This window comes from Rattus norvegicus, chromosome 1 (genome assembly GCF_036323735.1).
Source record: "Rattus norvegicus strain BN/NHsdMcwi chromosome 1, GRCr8, whole genome shotgun sequence".
NCBI classification, from domain to species: Eukaryota; Metazoa; Chordata; class Mammalia; order Rodentia; family Muridae; genus Rattus; species Rattus norvegicus.
Window position 1 is genome coordinate 254,191,539 of NC_086019.1, and position 27,705 is coordinate 254,219,243.

General features: G+C 41.3%; 1 protein-coding gene across 21 annotated transcripts in view; it reads left to right on the forward strand.

Moving 5' to 3' along the window:
- Window positions 1-27,705, forward strand: part of Btrc (beta-transducin repeat containing E3 ubiquitin protein ligase) — a 165,735-nt gene that overhangs the window by 32,454 nt on the left and 105,576 nt on the right. For 7 of the 21 annotated variants that reach the window (XM_006231530.5, XM_039084604.2, XM_063268700.1 and 4 more), the window contains exon 2: window positions 24,730-24,837. The exons of 3 other annotated variants lie outside the window; for them this stretch is intronic. In XM_006231530.5, coding sequence (XP_006231592.1) covers window positions 24,730-24,837 — 108 coding nt within the window. 21 annotated transcript variants of the gene reach the window in all.

Sequence of the window (27,705 nt, forward strand, 5' to 3'; positions counted from 1 at the left end):
AAAGAGAACCATTTATGTCTTTGTGTGTGAGAGTATGTGTGTATATTTTGTGAAAGTTTTTTTTTTTTTTTTGGAATCAATTAAAAAAGTCTTCATAAGCTCTGCCTCACCTGGAATTTCCTGTGAGGACCAGGCTAGCCTTGAACTTGCAGTGCCTCTTCTGCTTATGTCTCCTGAGTGCACCAACATTGCCCAGCTTTGAATTTCTACTTATAATTTAGACAGTCTCACATAGCCAAGGTTCTTGAATTCTCTCCTGTCTCTTGTTCTCCTCCCCCCACAACCCCCAGTCCCCCACCTCCCCAGTCCTGCCTGGTCTGGAACTTAGTATGGCCTCTGACTCACAAAGATCTGCCTGCTTTTGCCTCCTGAGTGCTGTGCTGAAATTAAAGGCTAGGACAGCCTTGAACTTTTTGAGGGGGAGGAGGATTAGGTTCTAAGGCAGGGTCTCACTATGAAGCTTTGGCTGTCCTGGAACTCACTATGTAAACCAGGCTGTTCTCGAACTCACAGAGATCTATTTGCCTCTGCATCCCTGATTGCTGAGATTAAAGACATATACCTGTACAGCCAGCACCCTTAAACTTTTGATCCTTGTCTTTCCACTTTGAAATGCTGGTATTGTGGACGTATGCTACAACCAGCTTGCTTGCTTGCTTCCTTCCCTCCTTTCTTTGTAAACCTCTCTATTCAAATTCATAGCCTCTTTAAAAAAACAAACAAACAAACAAACAAACAGTTATAACACACGTGTGTGTGTGTGTGTGTGTGTGTGTGTGTGTGTCTGTGTGTGTGTCTGTGTCTGTGTGTGTATTCCTAAACACAGAAAACATCTGCTCGTGTATTATTTCAGGACTAACCAGGTGGTAAGCTCTTTCCTGAGGAAGACTATTTCTCCTGATCTCAGCATTCCCTAGTTCCCTGTAGTTCTTTGTGTAGGACTGAAGCCCTGCGAGCTTTCCCTATCCACGTTACATGTCTGTTGGTATCTTCCTTATTCAGGCCATGTATATGCAGCCATGCTGGTGAGACTTCATGGTTGCAGCTTCTGACTTAGTTACTAGAACTCAGAATCGCACAGCAAACTCCCTTGACCCTAAGTTGGAGGAGTACGACTCTGCATTTGATGAATTGTAGTTTTTTGTTAATGGTCTTCATCTATTGCAAAGAGAATTTCCGGGGTGAGGGCTGAGGGTGAGGGGTGAGGCCTAGACTTCTGTGGGTATGCAGACATATTTAGATGTAGTCAGGGATTATGCTGGTTTAGTGACAGTTGTTGCTTCTCCTCTAAGATCCGAGACTCAGTGCTGGGCAGTTGGGTAGGTTTCCAGTACTGGGTATGATTTCTTTCATTTGGGCAGGTCTTACGTCTAATTAGAGAGCTGTTTGGTGTATGTCGGAAGAGGATCTTTTAAATGTAGTTTGTAAAACTGTGAAAATACTTTATATTAACATCTGATGCAGGTTTTTAAATTGGCTTTCTGAAAGTAGATGATAAACAGGATATGTATTTGAAGTGCGCTATTTTGCATCCTGGGTTATTATAGACTGGATTGTAAGACGAGTTCTTTATTTTCCTTGAAGAAAGGTTATTAGGTATACTCACTCTCCACCTCACACTTTGCTGTCACATTTCACTTGCTTCAGAAATACTCATTTTCTATCCTTCTCGTGAATATGTAACTCTTAATACTAATGTCCTGAGAGAGAGGAGATTTTCCTATCTAACCTCAGTAATAACCACAGAATCACAGCAAATGTCCTCACTACACATCAGACAATCAGAGAGCCAATAAGTCTGTTCTCCTGCTGGATTCCACACCCCGGATGGGGAGGTTGGATTATGTTCATATTTGTTACTTACCATGGAACATGACACTTGGTCTTTGAGATGGTTATTTATTTCGTATATTGTAGCTGCCAATCAGTCAGCTATTTGCAGATAGTGGGGTAAACATTGCTGAAAATGAGTTCTTTTCTCTGTGGTACCCAGGAAATCAGGTGCAACATGCTTGTCTTTATTTATATAACCACTTACTTTCTTTCTAATGAGTAGATAATTTTCTTTTCTCCATAAAAGTTAAGGAGCACCTGAGAGAGCTGGGGGGCTTGGTTTACAGTCATCGAGATACTGTTTGATGCTAGGTGACCCTTTCATGAGCAGGCATTCTCTTTAGACGAGACCTTTCGAGCTTCCCCATGAAGGAGTTGCTCATAAGTTGTGCCTACTTAACACAATAAGGGGGAGATAAGAGTCCGATATGGTAGCCAGCCTGTCCTCAGGTTTATTAGCACGGCAGCAGCCTTTATGGGGTCATGGTAATATGGCTGTGAACAGGTGTGTCAGCTCAGCAGTGGCAAAGCGATTCTCTGCAATGGAAGACTGCTGCCTCTTCTACTGTTTCCTGTGTTTACAACCCAGTTTTCCTCTTCTGTGTTCTCCCCTTTTCACTCCTTTCCTGTCTTCCATCTCTCAGAAATGCATCCCGTGTGACCTTCCTCGTGAGAACTGTCATCCTTGGAAGTGTGTGTATAGGAAGCCAACTCTCGTTTCTAAACCTTAAGCTGTTGGCCTACTTACTTCAAGTAATATGTTCTTTAAGATTTATTTCATGGGGTTGGGGATTTAGCTCAGCGGTAGAGTGCTTGCCTAGGAAGCGCAAGGCCCTGGGTTCGGTCCCCAGCTCCGAAAAAAAGAAAAAAAAAAAGATTTATTTCATGTATGTGGGTACACTGTTGCTGAGACACACCAGAAAAAGACATTGGATCCCATTACAGATGGTTGGGAGCCACCATGTGGTTGCTGGGATTTGAACTCAGGACCTCTGGAAGAGCAGTCAGTGTTCTTAACCACCGAGCCATCTCTCCAGCCCTCAAGTAATATTTAATGCAGTAAAGTTTAGGGCAATAAGAAATTTGGACAATTCTTTGTGGCTTATAGAAATGAGATGTGACTCGATTTTTTTTTTTTTTTCAAGACAGTTTCTCTGCAGTCTTGGTTGTCCTGGAACTCACTTTGCAGACTAGGCTGGCCCAAACTCACAGAAATTCGCCTGCCTCTGCCTCTCAAGTGCTGGGATTAAAGGTGTGTACCACCATTGCCTGGCTTGATTTGATTTTTTTAAACTTGATTTTCATACAGTGAAATTCCAAATGTGACCAAATAATCTTTTGTGGTTATTAAACAAAAAATTTTGTAATTTGAGGTAATTGCAGTTTTTCTATGAGAAAATGAGCACTTAAAAAACACAGGAATCCAAAGCAGGTGATTTTTAAATGGCATAGCAAAGAAAATGTGAATAAAGACTTTATTTTCTTGTAGGAAAAATAAGATACTATCTACTTCTGTGTATAAATTTATTCATTAAGCTCGTTTTCCTGTACATGTGTATTAAAAAGTGTGTGTGTGTGTGTGTGTGTGTGTGTGTGTGTGTGTGTGTGTGCATGTGCGCGTGCACATTCACTCTAGAGAGAGGGAGTTGGGGAAAGAAGATGGATCTCACTATGTAGCTCAGACCCAGAACTCACTATGTAGTCCAGGCTCGCCTCAAATTCACAGATTTGCCATCTGCTTCTGCCTCCTGAGTGTTGGGACTAAAAGGCAGCTTTTTTTTTTTTTTTTTTTAAATGAAAAGGAGCTCATGTATCCCACACTGGCCTGGAACTTACCATAAAGCTGAAGCAGACCTTGACTTTCCGATCATCCTTCCCCTCTTCTCCTGTTTGGGGTTACAGGTGTGTGCCACTGCTCAAGGCGCTGGGAACGATCACAGTTCTCACTAGGAAAGTCGGGCTGTGCACTTCTGAGAGATGGAAGACAGGGAAGGAATGAAGAGAGGAGAAAACAGAGAAAGAAAACTGGGTTGGGACTATAGGAAACCACAGAAGAGGCAGCCATTTTCCATTGCAGAGAAATGCTTTGCCACACTTTGCCACATAGGCAAACAAGTTTTCCAAATGACCTACATCCACAGCCCCAAAAAGACTTTTAGTATTGAAAATATTCAGACTCTAGATAGTGCTATGATGCCCTGTTGTCTGCTAGTGTTTAATATTTTATCTAATTTTAAAAAATAGTTCTTATTTTATTCTTTCAAATTGGACAGTCTTAATTTCTGTGCTCCCTAGCTTCTTCACTGTTAAAATGTTTCTAACAGTTCCTTACAGATACAGTTCTGCAACTGTAATTGAAGTCAGTATTCTAATACAGATGTTTAGAATCCCAGTTGTTAATTCCACCACAAAGCTTGGGTAGATAGAAGCGGGGGATCTTCTTAATAGGAGGGAGGGAAGCAGTACCCTTAGAGCATTATAGCTTAAGTCTGGCTACCTTCGGAAGCATTTGTTCATTATTATTTATTAAGGACACAATTAGTCAGTTATAACCATCTGATAAACTAGAATTTTGAACAAACAAATGCTTTAAAATTCTAATAACGGTGCATAATCAGTAAATTATTCTTACTTGAATTTCCACGGCTGTGCAGAGGAGGGTTCCTAAGTACGTAATTGCATAAGAGAGCTGCCCAGATTGCAGAGGGGCCATTCCAGTGAATTGTGTAAATAATATGCTTTAAAAGCACAACCTCCTCACATATGAATTTAGATTTTCCAGATATGGAGTAGCTTTGCACCTATGAGACTAGAACACAGCCCTAAAAAGGCCTTCCTAATTATGAGCTTACCAGAGAGACTAGAATGACCCAAAGCAAATTAATACATAGATTTTTTTTCAACTTTCTATAAAAACATTTTCACTGTTCTGTTTTAGTTCAGAAAACAAAAGATATTAAAAGCCACTGGCAAGAAATAAGAACCCTAGCATATATGAAAATAATTTTTTATATCAGCATTCCAATTTTCTTAATTACCTAATGCTATGTTTTACTTTTATTTGTATTAACATAAATTATATCTGGCACTTGGATAAGTTTACTGTAAGAATTCCCAAAACTAGGGAAGTGTGGGCAGGGAAGGTCAGAGGAGTTCAAGGTTCTCATTGGCTATATAGTGAGTTCTAGGCCAACCTAGGATACATGAGATCTCTGTCTTTAAAAAGTTTTCTGGGCTGGAGAGATGGCTCAGTGATTAAGCGCACTGACTGCTCTTCCAGATGTCCTAGTTCAACTCCCAGCAACCACATGGTGGCTCACAACCATCTGTAATGGGATCTAATGCCCTCTTCTGGTGTATCTGAAGACAGCTACAATGTACGCGCGCGCGCGCACACACACACACACACACACACACACACACACATATATTAAATCAAAAATAATAAGAAAAAGAAATTTAAAAAGTTTCCTGTTAGTTGTGTAATAATTCATGTGTCCTAAAGTAGGCATGGCTTCCTAAGATGATAATAAAGGACAGGTGACTTCTGTGGTCATATCAAGCTAGCAACAGTTTAATCCTAATTTGGGTAGCATTGTCTTTCTCTTCATGTCCTTTCTTTTGTAGCCTGTACTGGCCTTGAATGTGCTAATCCTTCTGCTTCCCAAGTATTGAAGTCAGGTGAGCAGCATCCATGCAGGGCTTTGTCTGCTGCTGTCTAAACGTTTATAAATGTTAGGATGTGGGGATTGAGGAGGAATGGTGGTGCACATCTTTAATCCCAGCAGTCTGGAAGAGTCCAGGGTCTTAGTGAGTCAGGCCCGCTTGACCTACATAGCAAGTTAAAGAACAGACAGGCCCTGTTTCTGAGACAAACAAGCAGACAGAGATGACTCTGTTTAAGAGCACTTTGCTGCTCTTGTAGAAGACCTGGTCTTCGATCCCAGAACCCACATGACTACACACAAGCATCTGTAACTCTAGTTCCAGGGGAGCCAGTGCCTTCTTCTGCCCTCCATGGACACCAGGCACACATAGACATACGTGGAGGCAAAACACCCACACACCCCCCCCCCACACACACATTACAAAAAGAACACCGTAGAACACTTTAAAATGTTAAAATGTGGCTAGATTTTTAAATTTCATGTTTTCTATGAAGTTATAAGCTCTTGAGAATTATGTGTCTTCATCAAAGTTGCTTCTAGTTTCAAATGTCAAATTGCCTAATTCCCCTTAGGTAAGGATGGTCAACTATTGAAGGGTAGAGATAGCTCATAGAACTAAAGGGAAGATGGACAGTCAGGTCCCACAAGGCCTAGAGCAAAGTATCAAATATCTTTAGACTGATTTTCCATAGCTACATGTTGTTGGGTTTTGTTCGTATTTTGTTGACGTTTTTTGCTTTTATGCCTTCAATCTTTATTTTGCTACTGTTTTCATCCATTAAATGAATTTTAAACGTCTTATTTTCAGTTCTTACATTTCCACTTCTTTGTTTCTTTGCAAGTACATTTTATTTCAAGAGTTTTAGCCTTAGTTATTAAACACTTTAATTCTAGCTATATCAAAGTTTTTACAATTTATTTCAGTGTCACTATCATTTTGGCATTGACATTTCCTGACAAAGGAAGTTTCTTCCTTTTTGGTATTTAAATGTGGTTTATCATATTTGCTTTTCTTGTTTGGGTTTTGAGACAGAGTTTCTCTGGGTATCCCCACCTATCATGGAACTTGCTCTGTAGATTAGACTGGCCTCGAACTCAGAGATTTGTGTGCCTCTACCTCTCAAGTGCTGGCTTTAAAGGCGAGCACCGTCACTTGGCTGGCATTGACACTTCATATTACAAGGCTCTACATTATTATTCTAATCTCATTAATAATGGATACATTTTTTTGATGCCCATAGTGATGCACTCCTGTAATCTCAATGCTTAGGGGGAGGCTATGATAAGAGGGTTGTGAATGTGTGAGCTTACTGTCTATCTCAGTAAAAAAGACTCTGCAAATGGCATTGAGATTTACTCTGTGCATGATACTTGGTGGCTACCCTGGATCTGGTCGGTGGTCTGCCTTATATTTCAGTTCTGAGAGTCTTTAGCTGGCATCCACCTGTCTGTACCTTGAGGTGAACACTGGAGTCAGTAACTCTGTAGCATTGCTCTTCTGGTGTCTTTCCCACAGTGTAAGGATCGGTGCTGTGTGGTTTCTTAGGGCTACTAATTTCAGTCCTGCATCTAGAAAGGCAGTGCTTTATTTAAACCTGAAAATGTTATTGGATCTTAGAGTAAATGACGAAAGGAATGAGGGGTGGGAGCTGGGGGTGGTGGAAACAGGGAGGCTTTGAACCCTCCTTTTACCAGGTAAAGAAGAAGGCCTCTATTTCAGAGTTTTGGGTGACTTTTGTCATGGGATGACTTAGAGAGAATACAGTGAATTTAAAGAAAATCATGAGGTTTTCATCTTTCAAGATACCCTACAGAACATGAACTAGAACCAGGCTTCTTCTGGGGCTTTACCTACACTGATGCTCACTTTTGGGTTTCAGGCTGCAGTTCCGGCTGGTGGATATTGGAGGAATAATAAAAAGGTAAATTCACTGTTGGTTCAGTACTATGTTAAGGTCTTCTTCCCCCACCCACTTGCTAATGTTTACTTTTTAAAGAGAGTCCTTCATAGCTGCTCCATATGTTCTGCCCATTTGCGATAGTTTATTAGTGGGAGATACACGAGGGAGCCTCCTATGTCATGCATGGAACCAGGACCTTCTAGTTACTCTCTCATTAATATTTATGTAGCTCAGCAGTACAATCTGCAGCTTCATTCTTTTGAACTAAAGTCATGGTCCACCTTAAGGTCTGTCATGGTGAGGAGAGTGAGTGGTTTAAGGAGTCTGTGCTGTACCTGATGGGTGTGGTGCCTGGGGTTCAGTCATCGATCAAGATGTTGAGTTACTGCATTTGTCATTTCCTTGTGCTAGTTATTTCAAGTGCTGAAGGATATGTGTTAAAATTTCAAACTATGGATGCAGAACTGTTTGGCCTCCCTCTCTCTTTCTTTCCCTCCCTCCTTCCCTCCCTCCTTCCCTCTTCCTCTCTTGTGCATGATACTGACTTCTGGGCCTCACACAGCAGATAAGTGTTCTATTACTGAGCTATATGCTCCATTTTGTTTCTTATCATTTAGAATTTTTGATAGGAAGATTGAAATACTTTTAAATTTTGAAGCAATTTTAAAGATGTGAAAAAAGCAATTCACATTTTTATAATGTATCTTGACTGAGTATACTATCATTTCAACATGAACTCAGTGTAAAGTTGTTAATGGTATTTTACCTTTACAAAATAAATTCAGTGGGTGCTATATTTTGAATATATCATCATTCAAGTGTACAATAGTCATGTGTGACTAGTGATTTGTTATTATGTAGTGTACACATACACAGACACATCTAAATGTAGATATTGACATGATTAAACCATCATTTTTCTAATTGTCTTATTTGTTTTTAAACTTGCATTTAATGGATTAGTTACGTTTTTGGTATTCTGTTTCTTTTGTTGGCATAGTAGGAACTTTTTTGTTTTTTAAAGAATTATTTATTCCCTTTACATGTATGAGTACACTGTAGCTATCTTCAGACACACCAGAAGAGGGCATCAGATCCCATTACAGATGGTGTGAGGCACCATGTGGCTGCTGGGAATTGAACTCAGGACCTCTAGCAGAGCAGTCAGTGCTCTTAACTGCTGAGCCATCTCTCCAGCCCAGGAATTTTGTTTCAATTGTTCCTTTTTCTTTTTTAAGACAAGGTCTTGCTCTGTAGCCCAGGCTAGCTTTGAACCTATCCTTCTGCTTCAGCTTTCTGAGTGTATGAGCCATAGATGTCCATTTCCATGCCCTGTAATATGCATTTTGAAATGTTAGTTATAGTTAAAATTATATATTCACAATCTCCAATTTCAGGATACCTCCATTATACCATGTAAAATTTATTATCTGTTACGAAGTTTCTATTTCTCCTCCACAGCAATTGCCAGTCAATGTTCTGTCTATATGTGTTTCCTGGTCTGTATATTTTATAATTTGTTTCTGGCTTCTTTTACTTAGCTTACTACTTTTTTTGGAGGCGGGGGGGGTTCATGTTGTAGCATGTATCAACTTGTTTTTAATTACTAAATACTGTTTTAGTTAACATATAGTACAATTTCGTTTTTCACTCAATTATGTAGGCCATTTGAACCTTTTGACTATTTGGAAGAAACACTGTTGTGAACATGTGTAATGTATGGATTAAGCACTGTTTTCAGTTGTTTCATGTGTATACAAGTAAGCAGGATTGCAGTATAGTCATGGTTATTCTACATTTACCTTTCAGATTTGCTAAGCTTGTTTCCACAATTTCTGAACTATTTTATATTTTCCCCAGCTACATGTTAAAGGTTCCTGATTTTAAATACTTTCTACTCTCAGTTTCTGTCCTGGGATTGTTTTGTACTTTGACATGAGGGCCAAAACCTCTGGTCGTCTCTGCTGCCTCTTGCTGCTGAAGAATCTGGTTGACTCCAGTGTCTTTTAAGTTGCTGTCCTGCTTGGGTATGGAATGTATGTTCTGAGTTTTGTTTTCTTAATATTGACCAATCTTTTCATGTGTTCTTCATTTACATATCCTTGTAGAGTCGTGGTTCTCAACTTTCCTAGTGCTGTGATCTTTTAATATAGCTCCTCATGTTGAGGTGACCCCAACCATAAAATAATTTTTGTTGCTACTTCATATCTGTAATTCTGCTATTGTTATGAATTGTAATATAAATATCAGATATGCAACTCATGTGAAAGGGTAGTTCAACCCCTAGAGGGGTCATGACCCACAGATTGAATCCCATAGCCATAGAGAAGTCCTTGAGTTTCTGCCCGTTTTAAATTTGGGGACTGGACTTTGTTGTTATTGTTGTTGAGCTGTAGAAGTTCTCAAGCTTCTGTCTCAGCTTCCGGTGTGAACTTTTCCTAGGAACTTTATTTTACTTTTTTTTTTTTTTTCCCAGAGCTGGGGACTGAACCCAGGGCCTTGTGCTTGCTAGGCAAGCGCTCTACCAGTGAGCCAAATCCCCAACCCCTTACTTTTACTTCTTTTCCTCCTCCTCCTCTTCCCTCCTCCTCCCCCTCCTCCTGTTCCTCCTCCTCCTCCCCCTCTTCCTCCTCCTCCTCTTCCCTCCTCTTCTTCCTCCTCCTCCTCCTCTTCCCTCCTCTTGTTCCTCCTCCTCTTCCCTCCTCTTCCTCCTCCTCCTCCTCCTCTTCTTCCTCCTCCTCCTCCTCTTCCCTCCTCTTGTTCCTCCTCCTCTTCCCTCCTCCTCCTCATCTTCCTCCTCCTCCTCTTCCCTCCTCCTCCTCCTCTTCCCTCCTCCTGTTCCTCCTCCCCCTCCTCCTCTTCTTCCTCCTCCTCCTCCTCTTCCCTCCTCCTGTTCCTCCTCCTCTTCCCTCCTCCTGTTCCTCCTCCTCCTCCTCTTCCCTCCTCCTGTTCCTCCTCCTCTTCCCTCCTCCTGTTCCTCCTCCTCCTCCTCTTCCCTCCTCTTGTTCCTCCTCCTCTTCCCTCCTCCTCCTCATCTTCCTCCTCCTCCTCTTCCCTCCTCCTCCTCCTCTTCCCTCCTCCCCCTCCTCCTCTTCTTCCTCCTCCTCCTCCTCTTCCCTCCTCCTGTTCCTCCTCCTCTTCCCTCCTCCTGTTCCTCCTCCTCCTCCTCTTCCCTCCTCCTGTTCCTCCTCCTCTTCCCTCCTCCTGTTCCTCCTCCTCCTCCTCTTCCCTCCTCCTCCTCCTCCTCTTCCCTCCTCCTCCTCCTCTTCCCTCCTCCTCCTCCTCTTCCCTCCTCCTCCTCCTCTTCCCTCCTCCTCCTCCTCCTCCTCTTCCCTCCTCCTCCTCCTCTTCCCTCCTCCTCCTCCTCTTCCCTCCTCCTCCTCTTCCCTCCTCCTCTTCCCTCCTCCTCCTCCTCCTCTTCCCTTCTCCTGTTCCTCCTCCTCTTCCCTCCTCCTGTTCCTCCTCTTCCCTCCTCCTCCTCCTCCCTCCTCCTCCTCCTCTTCCCTCCTCTTCCTCCTCCTCTTCCCTCCTCCTCCTCCTTCTCTTCCCTCCTCCTGTTCCTCCTCCCCCTCCTCCTCTTCCCTCCTCCTGTTCCTCCTCCCCCTCCTCCTCTTCCCTCCTCCTCTTCCTCTTTCTCCTCCTCTTGCTCCTCCTCCTCCTCCTCTTCCTCCTTGTTTTTGTCATCACACCTGGGATTGGACTCAGTGCTTCCTACATACAAGACAAGCTTTTAATTTTGCAACATTTATTTTGCACAAAAGTTATTTGTGAATGTGCCATGTGAAGGTGTGTACATATGTGTAGAGTCGAGAAGTCAGCTTCAGGTATCACTTCTCAAGAGCCCTTTATTAATTCTTTGAGGCAGCATAGGCCAGCTTCTCAGTGAGCTCTGCCTGCCTCCACCTTTCCAGCCGTGGTATTTGTAAACACACACCACCAGGCTGGAGAGATGACTCAGAGGTTAAAGAGGTTTTGAGTTCAATTCCTAGCACCCACATGGTGGCTCACAACCATCTGTAGAGGGATCTGATGCCCTGTTCTGCTGTATCTGAAGACAGCAACAGTGTACTCATATACATAAAATAAATAAACAGTTAAAAAAAACCAGCAACACATACCACCATGCATGGCTTTTTACATGGGTGCTGAGAATGAAGCCCAGGGCTTCATGTTTACACAGGCACTTTACTGGGAGTTAACCCACAGATAGTTTCTGCTTTTTTTTTTTTTTTTTTGTTGCAGTTTTCTCTGCTTGTTTATTGCCCTTCTCCCCATGTTTTCTCTGTGACTAATTATACATGTTACACTAGTTTATATATATCCATATATACATACATACATGTCACATTACTTCATAGATAAAAGTCACTGAGGTTTTTTTTCTTTTTTTAATGGCTTGTTAATTTATTTTTATTTTATGTGCATTGGTGTTTTGCCTTCATGTGTGTTTGTGTGAGCACAGATAGACTGTAACTGGAGTTACACAAAATTGTGAGCTGCTGTGTAGGTGCTGGGAATTGAACCCTGTTTCTCTGGGAAGGCTCAGTGCTTGCTCTTAACTCTGCAGTATCTCTCCAGTCCTGTTATTTTCATAGTCTCCACCTCTTGGTGCATCATTCTGTGTATTGCTTGCTTGCTTGCTTCCTTCCTTCCTTTTTTGTTTTTTGCTTTTGGTTTTTAGAGGCGGGGTTTTTCTGTGTAGCCTTGGCTATCCTAAAACTTGCTCTGTAGACTTGGCTACTTTTAAACTCAGAGTTGCCTGCCTCTGCCTCTGAGTGCTGGGACCAAAGACATGTGCTACTACCTACCGACTTAATTTTCATATTTTTATTTTTTCATTTTTTTCTCTTAATCTGTAGGGGGAAAAATCCTATCTTGTAAAACTACCTTTTCAGCTTTTGTATTTTTCTTTTGGAAACTTCTCATTTTGTTTTGAAGCAGAACAAATCTTTCTAGGTTCCAAACTGTTCTTAGCTTCCTGATGAGGGGGTTGCAGGTTTGTGCCACCATGTCCACCTTCAGTTTAGTGTGGACACTGAACGTTATATTGTTTAACATCTGTATTTATTTTCCCTTTAGAAATTATTGAACTTCTTTTGGCAAATCAGCTTTATGCTGATGTCATGGAGTCTTCAGATTAGTTAGGATAGGTTTCTTGTGGCTTCTTGGGGCTAAGTTGCATTTTTAGTTTCTTTTGTTTTGTTTTGTTTTGTTTTGTTTTGTTTTTTGGTTCTTTTTTTCGGAGCTGGGGACCGAACCCAGGGCCTTGCGCTTCCTAGGCAAGCACTCTACCACTGAGCTAAGTCCCCAACCCCTTTAGTTTCTTTTGAATGTCTCATTTAGGTTTCTTTAGTCTGGCTAGTCAGAACAGAAGACTCCCGTCCCCCACCTACCACCCTCACACCCCACCCCACCCCCCACAAACCCCAGGGTTTGGGTGATTTCTAGTTGTGGTGCCTTTAGGCTCTGTTGTCTTTGTTTGCCTGGTCTCCGTAGAGTTTTACTTGTTAAAAAGAGCTTCATACTCAAGCACAGACTTGAGAAGGTGAGTTCCCTGTTGAGCTATCTGAAGGCTTTTCCTTCAAGATACATGCTCTTCAATTCTCATCTCTGTATCTTTTATAAATTCTCTTGTGGGTTTCTTCAAGTATATAGTCTTACTATACCCTAGGTTTCCTTCCTTATGTTACTGATGGAAGCTGCCCCTCCCTGTAGAATATTAGTCCAGTTCTATGGGTCACCTCATTTCTGTCCATTAGGACTGCATAATCTGCCATTGTGCATTAGCATTAGCTTAAGATACTGCTTCCCATAGCCAACCTGGTGTTCCTGGCTTGTGGCTGATACCATGGTTGCCTTAGTTAGGGTTTCCATCACTGTGAAGAGACACCATGACCAAGCAACTCTCATAAAGGACAACATTTAATTAGGGCTGACTTATAGGTTCAAAGGTTCAGTCCTTTATCATCAAGGTGGGGGCATGGCAGCATTCAGACTGACATGGTGCTGGAGAAGGAAGGAGCTGAGAGTTCTAACTCTTGATCCAGCTGCTGCCTGGAGAGGACTATCTCCTAGGAGCTAGGAGTAGGGTCTCAAAGCCCAGCCTTGCAGTGACACACTTCCTCCAAAAGGGCCACACCTACTCCCAACAAGGCTTCCAACAAGGCCACACCTCCTAGTGCCTCTCAGGGCCAAGCATGTTCAAACCATCATAGTGGTTTGAAGTCTGCTGTCTGTCGTTTACTCAGAGCCTCTCTTTACTTGTAACAGTCATGTGAGATGCCCTCTAACTGTATCTCCTGTCCTTTATAGTGAACTCTAAGCCAGCCTGGGCTACATAGTAAGATACTCTCTCAGCAAAATAAAAAATCCCAAAGCAAACGCTCAATTTAAATGTTAAGTTCTGTAAGTTCTCATTTTGCACCACTCTAATTTACAGAAATTGCATTTACTACAATTCAGTTAAGTAATACCAATTAGCATAGTTTGAATTTTAATTAGTATAGTATGTTAACTATAACTACACAGTAATAAATGTCTTTTGTTGCCAGTTCTCTAGTTCATGGTAATTGTGTCAGAGAAATGTGTGCTGTGGTCAGTCGTGTCTTCCTAGGGTAGTGGCTGCTCATCTGTTGCTGGTTTATCTGTAGATAGCAGAGTATTTAGTTGTGTTGGTTTCTCCCCGCTAGGATAGTTTATAAATACTGATAATTCAGACTGGAAATTTGGGAATAAAGGTTGAACAAAGTCTGAGGGAAAGGTGAAGATAGTAAGGGAGAGACAGCAGCCAGCAATGGTGGAAGACATAGCAGACGGCGAAAGTGACTCGTGTGTAGCCATAGGAAATTAGGAAGTTGTTTAAGCTTGGGTTCTGTCCTTAAGTTATCTCAATAAGTTCATGCACATATAATATTCTAACCTCCCGACCCATCCGCAATTCTAGCCCCAGCAATTTTAGGTAAGAGAAAGTTAAAGAGATATATAATTTTTTAAAAATATACAAAAATGAAAATTTGGATTGTTTTCTCAAGATAGGGTCTCATTATCTAGTCCACAGTTACCTCCCAATCTTTCTCTGTATTGGAATTAAGAGATATGAGCTACCATCCCTGACCAGAAGTTTTTTAAATGACCTTCTTTTTTTTTAAGTTTATTAGTTTATTAGTGTTGAGGCACACATGCATATTTGTGTGTGTGTGTGTGTGTGTGTGTGTGTGTGTTGTATTGCACATGGAAATCAAAGGTCAATTTTAAGGTCAGTTTTTGAAAGTCCGTTCTCTCTACTGTGTCAGGCCTCTTGAATTCAGGCCTTCAAGCTTCATTTAGCAAGCACCTTCACTTGTTGAGCCGTCTCACTGGCCCATACTTGTTTTTAAGTCTCCATTAGCTCAAGAGTGTTGACCATTACATTGAGATTTGTGCTATGCCTTGGCTTAGACTCAGGCCTCTTTATGGAAATTTTTCATGTCTGTCTCTTTTCTCCATTCTGTCTTCTTCATTCTGTTATATTTGGCCAATTAAAGTGAAATATTTACATAATATACATGTTTTCATACACACAGTCATTGTGAAGTGTTTGTCATAATCAAGATTACTAATATGCCTAGAACATTAATAGGAATCATTTAATATCTTCGATTTTTGGAGTCACAGGTCTGGGCACAGGCTGACCTGGCATCTCTAATTCAGGATCTCACACAGGGACAAAAGTGTTGATTGTCTAATTTGAAGTCTTGATTGAGGAAGAACTAACTCCCAAGCTTTCAAGGTAGTTGGCAGAATTCTTTCTTCAAGGGCTATTGGACTGAGAGCCTCAATACTTAGCTGGTGGTTGACTGAAGGCCACCCTTTATTCCTTGCCACGTGGACCTCTACAGTATGACTGCTTTGCTTCATTAAATCATGCAGTCCAAGCAGGCCATTCAGTCTTTAAGATGGTAGTTAACTTTTTGTAACCTAATCATGGTATCTGATTACCTTTGCCAGACTCCTCTAGGATGAAGGTTTTAGGTCCTCCCCATACAGGGAGTGGGGCTCACTAAGGGCATGGACGCTAGAAGGGAGAAGCCATTAGGGGAGCATGTTAAAGTTTGCTTGCCACAATTGTAATCTGCTATTACTATTTATTTGATGTTTAGACTGTTAAATGTTTACTCTGTTCCAGCCTTTCATTCTGTTCACTCTGCCATTTTGACATGTCTCTTGATCTTTGAGGACCTCAAGAAGTTGTTCCAAACTCATCTTAAATTTTTCAGGCTAGAGCTCTAGAATTAGAAATTGTTCTAAGGCTTTGATTTAGTGGAGAGTGGTATTTAGATCAATCAAATGTGTTCATTTTCATTAGATTTTTAGTAATCATAGGGGTTCTCAGTTGGTATTGTGCGTGCGTGCGTGCGTGTGTGTGTGTGTGTGTGTGTGTGTACATGTTGTGTTTGTATGAGCCAGATTAGGCTCATGCCAAGATACATACATGCATGGTATAGGTCTACCTGTCTGAGATAGGGTGTCTCTTATTTGCAGCTGGGTATGCCAGACCAACTGGCCAATGATCTTTGGGGTTCTATTTCTGCCTTCTATTTTGTTGTACAGCATCAATTGGGCTTGCAGACCGTGCTCTATCATTTCCAGTTTTTCTTGGGTAGTAGGGATTTGAATTTAGGTCTTCAAATTTGCACAGCAAATGCTTACTCGTTTGGACATTGTCCTACTACCTGTTAAAGGTTTTTACTCAAACTTTCATGCCATGATTTCTGCTTGCTTGCATACTAGAGATTTACTTCCTTATCCAATTCATGATATCAGATTGTTCTCTCAACTAGAATCAGAGTCTGTCTCTGCCACTACGTTCTTCTAGTCACTTCAGTCACTGTGTATATGTGTCTGTACATGTATATGCTCATGGATGACCAAAGAGGGTCTCAGTTCTTTGGAACTGGAGATGGAGATGGCTGTGATCCACCTTGTGGGTGCTGGGAACTGAACCCAGGTCGTCAGGAAGAACAGTCAGTGTTCTTGGAGGTTATTAGTCAGGGTTCTCTCGAAAAACAGAACTTACAGAATTGATTTGATTAGAATGGCTTACACGTTGTGGTCCAGCTAGTCCACAATGATTGTCCACAATGATTGCCCACAATGATTGTCCACAAATCCAGTAGATGTCCAGAGTCCAGTAGTAAGTTGTTCAGTCCATGGAGCAGGATGTCTCAGCTGGTCTTTAGTATATGCTGGAATCCTGAAGAAGCAGGTTCCAAATGAAGCAAGTCCAGTGAAGGAATGGACTTGATTAGGAGAGAGCCAAAGAGCAATCTTCTTTCTCCCTGTCCCTTATATAGGCTGCCAGCAGAAGGTGTGGTCCAGATTAAAGGTGGATCTTCCCACCTCAAAAGACCTGGATTAAATGTGGATCTAAATTCAGGTTAGAAATGGGTCTTCTTACTTCAAATGATTTAATTTAAAAATCCCTCATAGGTGTAGGTTTAGTTAATTCCAGGTGTTAATTAACACCACGTTAATTGACAACCAAGAAAAACCATCACAGTTCTTAAGTTCTGAGTCATCTCTTCAGCCTGTCATTCAGTATTGGACATATTTCTGATTTGCCCCTCTTTTTCCTTATTAGTCACTGAGTTCTCTTCTCCCTCCCCAACTTTCCATGACCATTCGTTTGATGATTATAATAGTCCTATGAATGGACTATTTCTCTAGGGGCTGAAAATCCTGGACCCCTAAATTATCTCTGGTCCCTATTTCTTAATAAATTATCTGTGACTTTCAAAATGTTTCCCCAGCTTTCTCTTTGAGACAAGATCTTAGCCCAGGCTAACTTACCTCAAATTTACAGCATTAAAGTGCCACTCTTTTGTATACTTTACTAAATAGAATGTTGTAGTTTAGAGCAAATATTTACCATTTGCTAGGTACCTCTCAACTTTTGGTATTTAACTAACCTCCCTTTATTAGAGATCATACAGGTCAATAATTGGGGAAGTATTTCATCTAACACAGGGCTTGCACTCTGGTTGATTTAATCTGTAAGCAGTGATTTCTCTCTGGTGTGTAGTTTGTACTTTTCTCTGATGATTAAGGACACAGTTTTTGAACATTTACCATGACCAGATTAAATGGGTTTTTTTTTTGTTGTTGTTGTTTTTTATTTTGTTTTGTTTGTTAGAGAAGAAAGTTTATTTAGGGATTATGTTTTCATAGGGTTGGAGTCCATAATGCTGCCTATGTTCCAACACAGGCAGCAGTAGGTAGCTGACCAGGGAAGTGGCTGAGAGCTCCACATCTTGATCTTCAAGAGGCAAAGAGAATATTGGGGATTTTCAAGGCATGAGTCATATTCCTGAGGAACAATCTGGGCAGTCTAAGAGAGGAGCAAATATGTGATAACTTACAGTAATATTGCAGTAGAACTAAAGCCTATGTCTGAATGTTTGTAAACATTAAAAAATTAATAGCACATATTTTCTAATCCAGTGTTATTTTTATTCTTTTTCTTGTAGTTACTGTGTGTGTTATTTTCTCCCTTAAATAGAGTATAAATTAGGGGATAGTGTAGAGCATTTGCTTATCATACTCAAGGCTCTGGATTCAATTCCTCAAACTCTGTGTGTGTGTGTGTGTGTGTGTGTGTGTGTGTGTGTGTGTGTGTGTGTGTGTGTGTGACAGGGTTTCTCTGTGTAGCCCTGGCTGCTCAGGAACTTTCTCTGTAGACCAGGCTGGCCTGGGATTTAGAGAACCTTTTGCCTCTGCCTCTGCCTCTGCCTCCCGAGTGCTGGGATTAAAGGCTTGCATCACTGCCTTGCAGAAACCTGCTCTTACTAGTACATTTTGCAAATTTTATAGCCCTTATTTAATTTTTCTACAGTTTTGTGTAATAAGCTAATGGGTTTGGTCATCTGACATGTTATGGCAGATGGGGAGTAAACTAATAAATGGGCTTCTTAAATGGTGCTAATTGATGGATTGGCAGGTGAGGTGGTTCAGCAGCAAAGGTGGTTGCTTTCTGTGACAACCTGATCCAGGACCTACGTAGTAAAAGGACAGAATTGATTTTCCCTGAGTGGTCCTCTGGCCTCCACATGTGCAACATAGCATACACAGTCTCTCACAATAAATAAATAGCTAAATAAATGTAATTTTAAAGGTGAACATTGACTTTGTAATGTAGAGCCTGAGTGCTTTGCAAGGAATATGGAAAACTGCACTTCTCTTGGCCTGAATTTTTTAGTTGATATAGTAGTGGAAGGGGAATTCTTTACCATAGCTTAAGGATACATAAACTCTCAATGCAGCTATCTTTTTATTGTTGATTATTATAGCTTCTATTACTCCTAGAAGTTGACCAACAGAGACCTGAGTTTAGGAGACTTTGTCATTCAGCTTTCACGTAGTAAATGCCGAGGCCAGACCTTCACCTGTATGGCCCTTTATCAGTGAAGATGACCTGAGGCATTACTTTAGGCAGTCACTTGTGGGGGAGGAGTAAAGATTCTCAGGCCTCTCAGGGTAGATTTGAACTTGATAGGCACAAGATGCTGAATTCTTGAAACACCAGACACATTTTGTTGCAACATTTCAGTCTTTTTTTTCCTATTCTTTGATTTAGTAGAAACTTGTTTAGCACCCACCTCTATTTTGCATATGCTTTTAAATTTTTTTAAGATTTATTTTTAAATTGTGTGTGTGTGTGTGTGTGTGTGTGTGTGTGTCTGTCTGTCTGTCTGTCTGTCTGTCTGTACACATGAGTGAGGGTGGAGCCACAAGATTATGGGTAGAAGACAAGAGGGAGTTGGATCTCCTGGGCTGGTGGTCGTGAGCTGCCTAATGTGGATGCTAGGAAACAACTCTGTCCCCCATGAGTTTGGCGAGTACTTCTAACTGCTAAGTCACACCTCCAGCCCCTCCCCATGTATGTAAAGATTATTGTTTATTTATTATGTATATGAGTGTTTTGTCTACTTCTGTGCCTAGTACCTTTAGAGGTCAGAAGAGGGTGTCAAGTCCCCCTGGAACTGGAGTTACAGACAGTTTAGAGCCACTGTTTGTGGTGCTGGGAACCCAACCAGAGTACTTTGCAAGAGTACTGAGTACTCTGAACCACTGAACCATTTCTTCAGTCCATATATATTAAAGCTTATGAACCTGTGTGGTTAGCTTAAATAAAGTCTTTACTTTCCACAGGTTTTAAAAATGTTTTTAATTTGAATTTTATTTTTACTTACTGTGTTTTGTGTTTTTGTGCTTACCTGCATGTGCCATGGTCTCTGTGGATGGAACTCAAATTTTCAGACTCTTTAGGCTTGCTCACCAAACCTGTTACTTGCCAAGTCATCTCCTTGGTCTAGCTTTCTATGGTTGGGCCAAGAGGGAGTCATTCAGGGTGAAGTTAGATAGAAAATGAACCGAAGAAACAGGCCTGTGCTGTCCAGGGCTGTGTTTACACAGGATGAGATATAATCTATTAATTGAGGCTTTGAGTTTACCTAGGAAAATCATTTAATGAGTGTGTCATTCAGGAGTTCTTTAATGATTAGTAAAAATTAAATATTTAAATATGGGAATATAGTTGTAGTTGTTGGATTGAAACACACACTCATTTTTTTTATTTAAAAGCTAAGAGTTTGGAGCGTGACTCAGTGGCAGAGAATTGTCTCAGCATGGCTCTGGCCTTGGCTTTGATCCACAGCAAAAGAGGTTGGGAGGGTGAGAGAAGTTTAGAAACTTCTAAACTTGCAAAGAGAAAAAGCAAGACCAGCCCAAACCTTAGTTAGAAAACTATATGCTTAAAGACACAGTCTTGCTATAGAGCCCTAAGCCAGCCTCAGACACATCATCTAGTTTAGCTTTTCACAAATTGGAGTTACTGGCATGTGCCAGCATGCCTGGGTTTTCAAACATTCTTTTTCAGTCATAGGGATAGACGTTAAGGCCTCATACACTAGGGACATGCTCTACACTGAGCTGTATCTCCAGCCCCTTCATTGTTAGACACGGTGTTGCTAAGTTGCCCAGACTTCACTTAAACTCACTCCATAGATCAGGCAGATCTGGGATCACAGGCCTGTCAGTTCCGTCAAGAACAATATTATTAAATGATGGACGTAACATGTATTATGTCTTTGTTTAAAATTGACCCATAAACTTGGACAACTCTCATTGGGCAATTTAAGCAGCATTTACCAGTATGAGTAAGATTAATTATTGCAATACAAACCAATTTGAAAATTGGTTTTTAAATTGAGCCATAATATGTAAAATCTTATGATAATGTACAAATCTGACTATATTCAACTGCAGTTTTCTTACCCATACCAATTGTCTTGTAATAATCGAGAATGCATCCTCTGTGTGATGTTTGCAAGTTAATACTATTTTGGAAACCACACTGGTATTTTGTGGTTTCCCTGGGTGTATGTGGCTCATTATTGATCATAATTTTATTTTGGAATTTTAATTTAAGTAGTTGGGGTAAGCCCCTTTCAGAATTTTGGTTATTTTGATGGAGGATTGGGTCTGTGAATGAGAAGGAACATTAGGATGAACACAAACGAGGCTCGGGTAATAATTCATCAAGTGGTAACCATAGCATAGATTCTTATGGAAAACAGAGGAGACTGTAATTCATGGGAGAAATGCCTTCAAAACTTAACCAAGAAGCTCTCACAAGTAGAAATAGATGAGTGAAGGGGGTGGGCTGAGTTCTAGGCCCAGTAGTACCTACTGTGCACTGTGCAGAGGGTGTCGGTGTGGCTGAGACTGTGCACTGTGCAGAGGGCGTCGGTGTGGCTGAGACTGTGCACTGTGCAGAGGGCGTCGGTGTGGCTGGGGTGTGTGAGTGCCTGCCTCTTCTGACAAGCTGTCTTCCAGTGCTTGCTGCATTTCCGTCCAGCCTTCACTCTCCTACCTCTCATACAGATCTCAGGTTGAAATCCTTCACAATGACACTTTTTTTTTTTTAAAAAAGAAAGAACACATTAACCAAACTTAATAAATATACCATGTCTCTAAAGAATAACACAGCAGTGTGCTTTAACACTGAGTTTCTTTATATTAGCAATCTTTAGTATATAGTGACTTAAAGCTGATGGAATGTTGCAAGTGTATACGTTCCATGGAGGAAAGGGATTTTCTTCCTTTCTTTCTGTTTCCTTCCTTCTGATCCCAGCTTGCTAATAACCCTGTCTCTGCTGGTGGCTCGCAGGGTACATTTACACAGACTCACTGTGTAAACTCATGCTGATCGGGACCTGTAGGTAGTCATCCTGCCTCAGTCTCTCTAGTTCTGGGCTTACTCATGTGAGCCTGTGAGCCACCATGCCCAGATAAGAAAGGGATTTTTTTTTAAAAAGATTTATTTATTTACTTACTTTGCACCCAGTATCAGGCCCTCTTCTCCTTCCAGAAAGGGATTTTTTTTTTTTTTAAGGCTGCTGAAATAGCTCAGTGGCAGAGTGCTTATCTACCATGTGTAAAGTTCTGCTTTCAGCATGAGTGGCATCAGAAGGGGGGAAAGAATTTCTTTTTGTCCATTGTTGTATCTGGTGCCCAGAACAAGAAAGACATTCAATAAATACTTACTGAGTAAATTGTCAAATGTTAGCCTTAAGAAAAACTTATGGATCTAACTTACTTATGAAAATTATTTCAGTGAAGCTTCGTAGGTGTTGTTTGAGACAGGGTCTCACTGTGTGGCCTTGGCTGTCCTGGAGTTCAGTAGGTAGACTAGCCTAGCCAGCAGAAAAGGTGTGAGTTCCTATTTCTGGCTTCAGTGGAGCAATCTTTCTTTTTTAATTAAGTTTTTGAGATTTCATTTTTATTTTGTGTATATGGATGTTTTACCTGCATGCATATCTGGGTACCATGTACCTGTGGGGGCCAGAAAAAGGCATCAGATTCTCGGATTCTGGGAATTGAACTTCTGTTTTCAGGAAGAGTTGTCGGTACTCTTAATGCCTGAGCCATCTCTCCAGTCCCAGCAAAGAAAGCATCTGTGGTTCCTCAATACAGGGCAGGGACTCTCAAAGTGACAGAAACTTTAAATCCTCCTCTCAACTGGCCCCTTTGTTCTGTTGCTCTTCTCCCAATATAAGTATTTTAAGTGAAGATGAGCCGAAAAGGACTGAGGTAACAGAGGTAACTGGCAGGTGTAGATGGCAGACAGAAATAAAGAGCGCCAGGATTACAAGTGTGCAAGGGCTCAGAGAAGATCTGAGTAGAGCGGGCTCAGAGAAGATCTGAGTAGAGCAGCAAAGCAGTTAAATAGCAGTGTGCAGAGCCAACCGGAAGGGTAGAAAGAGATGGTGGGTTGATAAAGGAAGGCAGAGAGGAAATCAGATTGATAACGTGCTTGGGCTTCATACAGCCAGTACAAGAGCCATTATGAATTGCATAATGTTACACTGAAGGCAACACTTAGCTGCTGTTTGTAAAATGGGTTGTAGCTTGAGGTGAAGAGATTGGAGCAGTGAATGGAAGGAACTTACTGCTGTCGCAGCTCCGGGTGATAACACTGCTTGGCTTGTTGTACTGACTAGTGAAGCCTTTAGCAGATCCCTTTTGAAGTCCCCGTCCTCCAGTTTTTGATACAGGTGTGCTGAGAGCAGGAGGAAGAGCTCCAGGAAGTCGGGACGACTGGCTGTCCTATTTCTTTAGTTCCTGAGCATTAGCAGATAAGTCCTTACCCGTAAAATGAGGACAGTGACCTGTAAGCAGGAGTCTATAGACTGGAATGCTTAGCAACTGTTTTCATACAAGTTATAGACAGACAGTGTGAGTAGGAGATACTATTTCTCATCTCATTGTCAACTTCTACCAGTTAGTTAAAGAAGTAAAGGAACGAGACCATTATCATATTCTGTAAAATTTTATTTCTTACGGAAATGACTTTCTATTTTAAAGTATGTATTTATTGAGTATGGTTGGGTCTTTTCTATTGTAGCTATTATTAAGGTCTCATAGTGCTCAAGCTAGTGGACAAAACTTCATCCTGGGCATTTTTAGAGGAACACGAAGAATATAGAGTTCACTCTGCCATATGTATCTTATGGAACCAAGCAGAGCTTGGGGAGATGGTTTAGTCAGTAACGTGCTTGCCAGGGCATGTGATGTGCCTTCATAAACTGGTTGGCCAGCCTAGTCTAATGAGCAAGTCCCAGGTTCAATCTCAAAAAACAAGGTGGGTGGCTCCTGAGGAATACCACCTGAGGTTAACCCCTGACCTACACACACACACACACACACACACACACACACACACACACACACACACACACCACACACACCACATACACACACACACACACCACATACACACACACACCACACCCCCCACACACACACCACACCACACACACATATACCACACACACACACACACACACACACACACACACACACACCTGAAAACTGCCCCTCCCCCAGCCTCAAAACACAATAAGACTAACAGTGTTTAGTGTTATTAGAATTGGTACTTTTTGGGCTATTGAATGTACTCTATTCTATCCCATCCTTTCCTTGCTGAAGATTTTAGAACCACAACTCTCAGGCTCCCTACTCTTCTACCCCTGTTGTTTTGTTTCTGTTTGGATTGTTTCTTGCCCTCCCCCCTTTAATCCATCTGGAAAGATGAAGAGGCAGCTGCTATGGTTAAGTGTGCACTGTGGTTAATAAATAACAGACTAACAGGACACATAAAGCATATGCAAACTGTGCTGAGTTAGTTGCTGTCAGGCCCTAGGGATACAATGCTTTTTCTTTTCTTTTTTAAAAACATTCTCCTGTGATATTTTGTTCCTTAATTTACCATTCTTAATATTGCAATGCAACCACAAAGTTCTCTTTTCTGCTTAGTCTGTATATTGTTTCTTTCACCTTAGGATGAACTTATAGAAGTTGGTTAAGGTTCAAAAAGGAAATTAATCAATTCATTATATTTAAAAAGTAGGTTTCCTAGTTCAGGTGTATTCATTCATAGAAAAACAGGGATACAAATTTATGGCATGTTTGATTTTTGGACCTGTAATATTTTGTCTCTTACCTTTTGGTTACTGGTGCTCCTTTTGAGTTTCTCTGGGATTAAACCCACTGTGTACTATTTTCTCCTAAGCGCTGGGAGGCAGAGGTAGGCAGAGCCTGGTCCACCTAGAGAGCTCCAGGCTAGCTGAGGCTACATAGTGAGGCTACATCTTATCCCCTTGCCAGTGTTTCTATCATAAAGGCCAGATACAACTTGAATATTGCATTCAATCAACCCTTGAAAATTCCTGTAATCTGTGCCATCCTGTCTCATACTGTCCCATCTCATAGTTGTCCTCTCTCTGCAGTGCTCTATGCCCAGGTCTCTGTGGCTGGGCTGCTCCAGCCTGGCGGACAGCATGCCCTCGCTGCGATGCCTGTATAACCCAGGGACTGGCGCACTCACAGCTTTCCAGGTACTTTCTCTGTCTCTGTGGGTTATTGGTGGGAGGTATGTCTAATTCATTAGTGTGTTCTTTCTTCTCTCCTATACTTTACTTACATCCACCTCTCCTCCTTTACAGTGCCTGTATTTCATATCATTCAGTATTTCTTCAGGGATTAACTTTTAATGTTGACCCAGACTTACTGACTTCTAAAACATCTTTATAATTGTTTTGTCAAATGGATGTAGCAAGCTGGAGCAGTGGGTTCAGATCTGGTACAGATACTAATTTTTTAAATAATGTAAATAGCAATTCAGAACATAGTGTTTGCTGTGGACCTACATGAAATCAAATCAAGTAATTAGGTAATTGAACTCAGATGTGCAAACTGCAGCTTACGCTTTCACTGCTCTGTTACTATGCCTGGGTTACTATGCTACTGTCATGTGTGTATGCATACATCACATTTATGTATGCAGTTTTCATTTTGAAGTATTCCAGTTGGTCTTACATTTTTTGATGGACTCTAGCTCCTCTCAGTCTTCCTTAGAGATCAAGAGATCATTTCCATGGTGTAAGAGAAGAAGCTGTAGAAGAAGAAAATGGAACTTTGTAGAGGAAATGAATGAAAGAACTTGATGCCCATAGCTTATGGATTAGGAAGCTCAGAGGGGTATGGGATTCCCTGGAACTATTGTGTCTAGGCAGTCGTTAGCCACTAAACATGGGTTCTGGAATCCAAACGCAGGTCCTTTGAAAAAGAGCATTAAGCTCTCCAGCTCCACAAAGTTTGTTTAATGTCATGCGTGCTCATGCCCAGCTATTTGCCAGATTGTTTTTTAACCTATGTAATTTATTATCTGTGCAGAGCAATTTCACAGACAAGTTGTAACTAAGTATGAAAATATCTGATTAAGTCTGAAAGGATGGAATTAAGCGCTGACAGTTCCCGGTCTTCAGCAATACTGCAGTAGTGGCTTTCATTTTCCTTTGTTTAATGTTACTCTTCCTTTGCTTTTACTTGGAAATAGTAAAGCATGTTGACTCTAAAAGTAGGCAGATCATTTCAAATACCTTGTCACTCACTGTTTTAATTGAGTTTTTTATTGTTGTGAAGAGAGATTATGACCACAGAAACTCTTATAATGGAAAACATTTTGCTGGCGCTGGCTTACAGTTGAAAGCATTGTATGGTGGGAAGCATGGTGGTATACAAGCTGACACGGTGCTGCCTGTGTAGCTGAGAATCTTACATTCAGATCAGGAGGGAGCAGGAAGAGAGAGTGACACTGGGCCTGGCTTGAGCTTCTGAAACCTCAAAGCTCACCCCAGTGACACACTTCCTCCAACAAGGCCACACCTACTCCAACAAAGACACACCTCCTAATAGTACCTCTCCTTATGACCCTGTGGGGGCCATTTTCCTTCTCACTAGTACTGTGATCTTGAACAGATTGTTTGATTCTCATGCTGGTTTCCCAATCTGTTATAGGCAACTGTAGACATGAATGGACCCATGGTAATAGTTGTTGCTTTTATCATCAGGGCATACATTTTTACTTTGGGAGAGTATATGATATCCTGAGAATGTCAGTTCACCCAGAGTGAATTATCTTGTTAAGGTGTTTTTTTGTTTGGTTTGGTTTGGTTTGGTTTTAAGTCAATGTATCCTGCTTAGGAAGGTACTGACTTCACGAATTCAGAGTCCTTTGTTTTGCTTTGAGACAGAATATCTCTTTATAACCCAGGGTGGCCTGGAGTCTAGAGCAACCCGCCTCAGCCCTCTGAACCCTGAAACTATAGGTGTGTATCGTCAGTTCCTGCTTTCCTTTTGGTTTTTAGTTAGTTGCATTGAGTTTAACCAGTTTGTAAAGTCTCAGGGAATAGGTTCATCAAAATTGTCCTCACTTTTGGCACAGTCACTCTCAGGATTGATAATTTGTTTGAAAGTATTCAAAGAACTTACTGAAGGCAGTGATACAGGTTATTAACAGGGAAAGGATACAGGTTAAACCTAACCAAAAGAGACATCCGTGAGCCAGAGAAAGATGGCTCAGTGGATAAGATTGGTGACCTGAGTTCAATCTCTGGATTCCACAAAATGGCAGGAAATTTACCCTCTAAGGACTTGAATTAGATGAATTTTCTCTTGCTTTGCCTCCCTTCTCCTCTCCTTTCCTCTCATGTCCCTCAATGTCTTCTCTCTCTCTCTCTCTCTCCCTCTCTCTCTCTCTCTCTCTCTCTGTGTGTATATCTGTCTCTCTCTCTCTCTCACTCTCTCTCTCTCTCTCACACACACACACACACATATTTGTGTGCCGCATGCATGCTGTGCTTGCAGAGTTCTGAAGAGAGTGTTGGCTCCTTTTGGACTAGAGTCAAATAAGGATGGTTGTGAGCCACCATATGGTGCTAGGAATGAAACCCAGGAGCAGCTAGTGTTCTTAACTACTGAGGCATCTATCCAGCCCTAAATAAAGAATCTTTAAGAAATATTTAATTTGAAAAAAACAAAACAAAAACCAGAGGAGACATAGGAAAGGATCTTAGAGAAGCTAAAATGTACAGTTTTTAATCACCCTTTCTATGGAGCAATGGATAGCATTACAGTGTTTCAGCCACGGTGTATGCTGTATATACCAACCTCCAAAGTCATATTATTCAAACTTATTTGTTTATTGCCCCCATGGCCAACCTTTAGTTTCTAGCCCACCCTTGTAGGCCACACTGAAGCCTTTAGTCCCCCTCTCCTCTTGGTGTTAAAACTTACACAGTGTTGTTTCCAGCTCTCAATGTAGATTGCATGTCTAGTGTCTAAGGTCCACAGGCAAACAGAGACACTTGTACCCACAAGAAGTCAGGGAGCCCAGACACCACCTCCTTGTAACCAGGGGCAAA